The sequence below is a fragment of the Lonchura striata genome, chromosome 5, assembly GCF_046129695.1.
Source record: "Lonchura striata isolate bLonStr1 chromosome 5, bLonStr1.mat, whole genome shotgun sequence".
In the NCBI taxonomy this organism is placed as follows: domain Eukaryota; kingdom Metazoa; phylum Chordata; class Aves; order Passeriformes; family Estrildidae; genus Lonchura; species Lonchura striata.
The window spans coordinates 11,064,780-11,072,778 of NC_134607.1; the positions used below are offsets into that span (position 1 = coordinate 11,064,780).

Sequence of the window (7,999 nt, forward strand, 5' to 3'; positions counted from 1 at the left end):
TTCTCTGCCACACAGACCTGCCAACAATGCAGTTGCATTGAACCTGGGGGAAAGTGTTAGTGTTTGTCAGGCATTAATCTGCATCAGATTACGAACAAATGCTTCAGACAGTGGGAGCTGTGAGTGGATGTTTCTACCTAAAGAGACAGGGAGTTGTGCTTCATCTGCTGAGAATTAAATCATAACCAAAATATTCTGAACTAAGTTATGACTGGTTCTGTGAGAGAAGAACCTCTGGTTTCTGGTGTAAGATGGTGTATGGGGTGCATTTTTAAAATGCTGTTTGTTCCAGAGCCAGGATGGTGTTTCACAGCTTACCTCTGACAGGAGCATATTTTGTGAGCTGTCTGGACATGGTTGTTCTTGTCTTTACCGGTTTATAGTGACCCCTCCTGTAGCTGCAGCGCCCGGCTGTGAGGGCAACAGTGCAACAGCACAGGCAGAGGAGAGAGGAGCAAAAGACAACAGGAATCAGCCAGACCCCCAAAGCTGCAGCTTCCCAGGTAGCTGTCTCGTTATCCGACGTGGAATTCCTCCCACTGTAGCCTTTGGTTTCATTGAGGTGTTGCTTGCTGCTGTTCAGGTGAGGAGGGGTGGGCACATGGGATAACACCTGGGCAGGCTTTGGGCTCAAAGCCAAGTGTGCACTCTTGTCTGAGCTGGTGACCGACCTGCTGCTTGTCCTCTTAGCAAAAGCAGTGGCTGCTGGGGAAGCTTCTGCCCTGGAATAGGCAGTGTCTCCAGTTCTCTGCACTGTCAGACTCCAGCTGGGGGTGGGGGTGTTTGCTGGTATGCCGTGGCTCGTGGCAGCAGGTGGAGCTCGGAGCAGAGGAGAACCTGACGTGGTGGCATTGTGATGTCGGCATCTTCCCTCCTCAGAGGTCTTTGTGCTGTGCTGCCTCTCAGATTTACTTGCTGAGAAGTAAGCATTTGGCTCTTGGGATTTCAGTTTCTCAAAAATGAGAAGATCTGGATCAATCCCTATTGAATTAGGATAATGTTAGTTTATTGATAAAAGCTTGTCTGCACACCCACAGAAAGGATCCGTGGAGACAGAAGCAGGGTAGGGAGCCCAAATAATGCCCTTTTGGATTGGAGGTGTCACTGCCTCGGGTTATGGGACACCTCATGGGATGCAAGGAATGTGCATTTTGGGATTGCACACAGCTAACTATGGGATGCTTAGGGAAGGATCCAAAGGTGAGGAAAGGGTACTGAGGGTAGGGCAATCCAGGAAAGCTCTGTGCAGGTGGCAGTCTGCACCAGCAAGTGGAGGGAGGCTGCACCCTGTCGGCTCAGACATCCTAGTGGCAGCAACTGTTGAGTCTGTGGTCCAGACTGGGCAGCCTGAAATCCAGACTGAGCAGACTGAGAGCATCTCAGCCCAGCTGCTGGGGGATTTTGCACTGTATATATATGTGTGTGTATTTATATTTATATTTATATTTATATTTATATTTATATTTATATTTATATTTATATTTATATTTTTCACTAACACAAAAAGCAGGATGAGGCTTTTGGTGCTCCCTGTCTTGGTGTGTTTGCTTTATGTGTTTGTCTGTGGTACCTGTGTGCTCACAGTGTACGTGCCTAATGAAAATAAATGTTCAGCCTTGTTACTGCCTGGGACATGGACCAGTGGCAGCCTCCTCTCTCAGTCTCTCAGAGCTGGGAGGGTATTTTGGCCAAACACTGTACTGATGAGGTACTCAGAGCATGAATCTTGAGAGCAGGGTACATCTTCAAGCTCCTTTCTTATTGAGTGAAAGAAATGGGGAAGTATTTTCAGAAGTAGGTATACTAATGAAAAAGGAAATAAGTCTTCATCTTTCTTAGGGTTGTTGTGTTACTTCAGGAGATCATTTAGCACAGCAACTGACCTGATAACATTTTAATATTTCCTAGAGCTGCTCTGTTTTCAGCCTTTATAAATGAAATGCTTAATTACCTGTTGTGATGTTATACAAAATGACATCAACTCCAGCCTTTAGAATGCAGCTTTCCAAAGCTGGGCAAGACATGTGCAGACAGTTCCTGTTCTCATGAATGACTCCATGATAGAACACTGCTAGATTGCAAGAAACTGGAACCCATAAAAAAAAAAAAAAAATTGAGTTCAGCAGAATGACCATTGCATTTTGCATGTTATGATGTTTTTTAACATGAGAAATCCATTATATGGGCCCAGATCCTGTGGGAAGAGATACCAGATTCTGTGGTTCTCTCATTATCATATAAATTAATTGAGCATACAGTAAAAAGAGAACTTATATTCTTATTTTACATGTGGACTAAAACAGCCATATGAGTTTTACTTCTGTATCTCATTAAATAATAACTGATTTAAAGCCCTTTGAAATGCCCTCTAATGTCTCTGTTTTAGTTAAGATAGTAACAAATTTTGTTTGACTATATATGATTATAAAAAGAAGATTTCATGTTACCATTTATTATCTCTGTAAGTATCCAGTCCCATGTGGGGGGATATGAGAAAAAGTTTGTTGTTGAGATAGAAACAACCTTGGTGAAATGGATGTAATTTCTCTCACCTCACATTATTTAAGACAGAATTTGATTCTTCCCAGGATTGCTGCTGGGAAGTTATGTCACTGTCAGGTTGTGAAGGTCATATTTTTGCTCATAATTCAAAATACCATCAAAATTTATATTGACTTTTTTTTTAGTAACTGGTACCTCACTTTCATCCTCCAAAACAATACCCAAACCCCTTTCCAGTCTGGAGAGTTTTGAAAATTTAGGCACCAAAGTCATGCAATTCATGTATCCTTCTAAAGTACACTCCTGTAGAGTACAAGTGCAGTGTGATACAGGGAAAGTACAAGGCTTAAGATAAAGCATGATTTTTGTTTATTTTTACTCTGGGCCTGAGTTTACCAGGCTAGAGAAAAGAGTGGCCAGCTGAATAACTGATATTATTTTTTGCTATAACTTTAGTGTTACCTGGTTTGCATGGTATAAACATGGAATAAGACAGTGCTTTCTCCCAGGAAAAGAGTATTTCAGAGAAGGACAAACTGTCTCCTCTGCTCTCCCTCTCACCATGTCTAAGTCTGATGCCATGCTGCAGGCACTGGTTCTCCACAGAAGAGATGGGGATAAATACTGAAGTTACTCTCTTAATGTTGGTGTTGCCTACAGGCTTTGTAACAGAGATCTAAAATTTCAAAGCAGACCCTAAGTTTTTAGTGTGTTCCTAGTGTAGTCTTCTGAAAAAATACAATCAATTTTCTTTCTATGGGACAACAGTTGCAATGTGCCTCTGCTTTCCTGCCTGAAAAAAAAAAAATGTATAGATCCTCCTTCCACCTCCTCTATTTCTTCTTCAAGTGAAGGACTGTTTATAGAAACATTACCCAAAATGGGGGGTTTAATGTGTGCCACAATCTTGCCAACAAGCACTGACCGTTCCTCAGAAGGCAACAGGTCCTGCTGCACTGCTGGGGGGAGATTTCTGCATAACCCTTCAGCAGCTGGGCTCCCCTCCTCTGGGATTCACGCAGGTCCACCAGGAGGCCTGGGAAGCGCTGGATCCAGCAGTTCTGGTAGAAGGCAGTGGGCAAGCAGAGGCACTGGGACACCCCAGGCAGACCCAGAAGCAGGAGCAGCACTCGTACCGCTGCCAGCAGCAGAGCCATGGCCCCGTGTCAGGCTCTCAGGGAGCTGCCCTCTGCTCCAGAGCTGCACCCGCGCTGCACAGACTGTCCCTGGAGGGCTGAGGATGCTGCCAGGGGCAGGAACCAGGGCAGGGTCTCCTCCAGACAATGCCCATGGTGCTGTTCGGGCAGCTGCTGAAAGAAAGCAGACATTTAATGAGCTACAAAAGATTATAAGAGATATTATTGCTGTTCTCTAACTTGGAGGTGGGTTTTGAGACAAAAGGGACAGGCTGTTTTTAGTTATTCAGAGAACTTGTTTCTGTGGTACCCTCTTTGTGCCTCTTGTCCTCAAACCAAACCACGCAGGCAGCCTTGAGATTTGGTGAATAACGGCAAGCTCAGCACCTTGTTCCACCTCACTTTGTTCAGGAATGCACTCAGTACAGAAAAACAGCTCTGTCTAGGATCGGAACATTTTGAGTTACCTGGTGACTGCAGAAATTTGCCTTCTTATGCTAACACATGAAACTCCAGCCAGAGGTGATCTGTTCCCCTTTCTACACTATTTTGATTGCAAGAATAATAAAATTTTATTTATAAATATCTAGAACCAGATGGACTCTCTATGACTGGAGAGGGCTGGAACCTCCACTCAAGCTATGATCGTGCTCTCCCCCTAATAAGTTTAAAAATATCGAGCAGTCCATACAAGGTTTTCTGCTAGGAAAAGGCCTGTCAGAAGGAAAACACAGCTGACACACAGGGAGATGATTCTTCAAGTACCTGCTCTGAAACCTGAAACTTTTTCTTAATAGAAAAGCGCAACTTTTTCTTAATAGAACCAAGTCTGATCCCTGCTTCCCACATTACGTTTTTCATACAGAAAAGCTTTAAAATATTACAATACATGAGTTGATTTAAACCCAGTGGACTGTATAGTGAGGTTGAGAGACTTAGGTAGAAGTACAGTTTGCAATAAAAATTTGGTCTATATAATATGGTGTCTATATATAAGAATATTTTACACTGTGTTTTTACCCCTCAAGATTGAGATTAAGGAATTTCCTCCTTTCCACATGAAGTGTAGATCACTTAAGTGGAGTGGGGAAAGCCTCAAACTCATATTAATTCTTTAGTCATTACAGATGATGCTTGTTTTCGCCAAACGAGGCACCCAGTTAGAAAATGAACTGACAGGTGTAATATTTTGTTCCTTACACAGCTCACTGGAAAATAAAGGAGCCCAAAGCAGGTTAACCCCTGTTGATGTAATAGCAAGGCCAAGGCATTATTTCATTCATTGGAACTATAATTAGGAGGATTCCAAATAAATTCCTATAGTGGGGAATATGAGAATTAAACTGTTAGAGAGAGGGTAAGTGGGTAATTCTTCAAGCTTCTACCCTGAAAAGCAGCTCTTGGCATTTGTGTTGTTTTACTTAGTTTTGGAGTTTGATATTTACATCTCTGTGATAATCAGCACTTAAAACCTTAAATACATTTTAAAATGCCTGATAACTTGCACTCAGTGGACTGCACAGGGAAGCTTTTAGACATTTATCTATCATTGCCACCAGTGCTATTGACAGTGTATTTTAAAAAATATTTGTTTCAGCTTTCCAAATATCCCAAGGTATCACTTGATTTGGAACACACTCAAAATTTTGATAGACATGCCTGCATTTTGGCATTACGTTCTGTATTATAAATTAGTATGATTTTCAGATCTGTTTTGTTCTGTAAGATTTGCATGCAAAAATATTGATTTCTAATTGCTTTTCTCACTCCTACTCTTCCCATATCTCCACAAAGAGAAACCTCAAAGACTCTGAATAACCTGGGTAAGCATTTAACAGGGAGATGAAAAGTATTCTTTCCTCCTCCTCTTTTCCTGAATAAATTTTAAGAGCAGAAATAGCTGCAAGGAAACTTTCTTTTTAATGAAAGATAAAGTGATTAAAACAAGTAAATAAATGGCTTCTTTAGGCAATTTCCTTTAAAAACAGAAACCTTCTATTAAATTTCACGGTCTTCTGCCAGCTTCCCCTTAATTTCACTTTGACTCTTCAATGGGAAATTAGTGTTGAAATTTTAATTCACAGACATTTTGCAAGAAGGAAATGCCCAAGTCTTACCTGTAAACTAGTAGCTGATTTTCCATGTGCTCTGTAAAGAGGGACCAGGAGGCTGCCACCGATACAGGGGAGTCTGTGGCCAGTACCAGACCAGCATTTCATGTTATTTAGGAACTCTTTTCATCCAACTCCTCACATTTCCTCCTGAAAAACAAAAAGGTAGGAGGGCCTGCTTCCTGTGAGAATGTGAATGTTTTTGCAGGCCTTTCAGTAAAAGAGATATAAATGGACCTGCCACACTGGAACAAAATGATCTTTTTCATGATCCTTCTTATAATCAGAAACAGTCACTGAAGTTTCCCACCTGAGCCAGCAGTGAGAATGGCACAATCCAGGAGCTTCCCAGCACAAAGAATTCATCATCAGGCATTAACTCTTTTTTTGCCAAACAGAAACAAAAGCATGCAAATTTTCCATATGAAGTAATAGACATGTCTTGAGTTTTGGAACTACATTTAGCTTTTATGGAATATATGGTTCTATCACTCAGAATATGTAAAGACCAGAAAGGATCTATTTATTTAGTTGTAGAATTGTGGAATTGTTTGGGTTGGAAGGAAACTCAAACTCACCCATATCCACCCTCTTGCCATGGGGAGGGACACCTTCCACTATCCCAGGTTGCTCCAAGTCCTGTCCAACCTGGCCTTGGACACCTCCAGGGACGGGGCAGCCACAGCTTCTCTGGGCACCCTGTGCCAGGGCCTCAGCACCCTCACATGGAAGAATTTCTTCCTGATATCCCATCTAAACATTCCCTCTGTCAGTGTGCAGCCATTCCCCCTGGTCCTGCACTACATCCCTTGTCAAGAGTCTCTCTCCATCTTTCCTGTGGGCTCCCTTCAGGCACTGGAAAGCAACAATGGGTTACACTGAGTCCCTCTCTTTTCCAGGTATTGTGTGACAGAGCAGTTGGAAGGTGACAAGCTGAGAAGTGAGACTCAAGCAGTTTCCCAGGTGAGGTATGAACCTGCCCAAGTCCTCCTGTGAATGTCAGTAATGAATTTAATGAAATGTGCAGCGTAATCCTATGTGACATCAGCATGAAGTTCCCTGCCTGTGTTGTGCTCCAAATAAGTAAAATTATTTCAGGCCTGTGTTAAAATAATCTTTATTTCATTTTTATGAGATTTGCACATGTATTTTCCCTTTATTATAGTAGTGGTAAGGTCTAAGTTTTAAGTAAGCCAACTATATTGATAATTTCAGAATATGTCACTGTAACTCTGTTAAGGTGTAAAGTTATAAAAGACTAATGTAATGAATCATGAAATAATGAAATGTAAATATGAGGGAAAAAAATCAAACCAAGTCTTTGACATTATTCAAATAATGTGCTTGCTTTCTTTCTCCTTTAAAATTTTCCTTGAAATCAAAACTCTCTTGCAAAATATCTAAAGTCCAACAAACCAGCATTTTTTGAGAGAACTGTTTTGTCAAAGACAGCTATTAGTGGTCAGGTTTTGGTTTGGAGCAATGTATCACATTTTTAATTACTCTGACCTTCTCTGAGGTTGGATCCAAAGATTCTGGTTTCAGTCCCATCCCAGCAACATGGTAAAAAGAGGTGAAATATTACAGTTTCTCTCCCTGGGGCTTCATACAAACCATTTTTTAAACCCTTGTTTCCAAGAGTTGCCAGGCCATGAGATTCTCTTGGAGCTTGGCTCCAGACTAATTCTGGCCAAACCTCTGCTCCAAGGCTGGGATCTGTGTGTTCAAGCAAAGAGCAATACAAGTCTTAGCCAGATTAGATTTACACAAATTTATATCTAGTGGCATTGCAGATTTACTTGAGCCAAGTTTTATGACAAAGGACACAATGTTTATTAAACACTAACGAACAGATGCTGATTTATGGCAGAACTTGAATTGGGCAAAGGGGATGGAGTTTCAATCTTGTGGTGAATTTTACAGAGCTGGATACTGAGTGGAAGTCTTCCATGTGGATTACCATTCATTTTACCTAATTATTATGTACTAAAATTCAGCACTGCCTGTCTGCACCAGGATTAAAGTATATCTGCTGTTTTAAGAGCACCCAGTTGAATCTCCTTCAGGCACAGCTGCACAAGAAATTCCTGGCTGTGGATGCACAATGCATTTGTGCAGAGCAAACATCACTAACAGGGGGTATAGCAACAGACAGAGCACTCCAGCAGCCTGACCCCCATTCAGGTTTTGTCAGGGAACATTCAGCCGAGGGAGTTCCAAGGAAATTCCTTAAGGGCTCTGTGGTCTAAG

The 7,999-nt window shown here is 41.8% G+C and overlaps 1 protein-coding gene across 1 annotated transcript; it reads right to left on the minus strand.

The window, feature by feature from the left end:
* Positions 1–307: 307 nt before the first annotated feature.
* Positions 308–3,659, minus strand: MANSC4 (MANSC domain containing 4). The gene is made up of 3 exons (XM_021535180.3): positions 3,428–3,659; positions 1,952–2,086; positions 308–981 (listed from the first exon to the last, which is right to left on the minus strand). Exons 1-3 carry the CDS (start codon positions 3,657–3,659, stop codon positions 308–310), a joined length of 1,041 nt encoding a protein of 346 aa, XP_021390855.1.
* Positions 3,660–7,999: the final 4,340 nt, after the last annotated feature.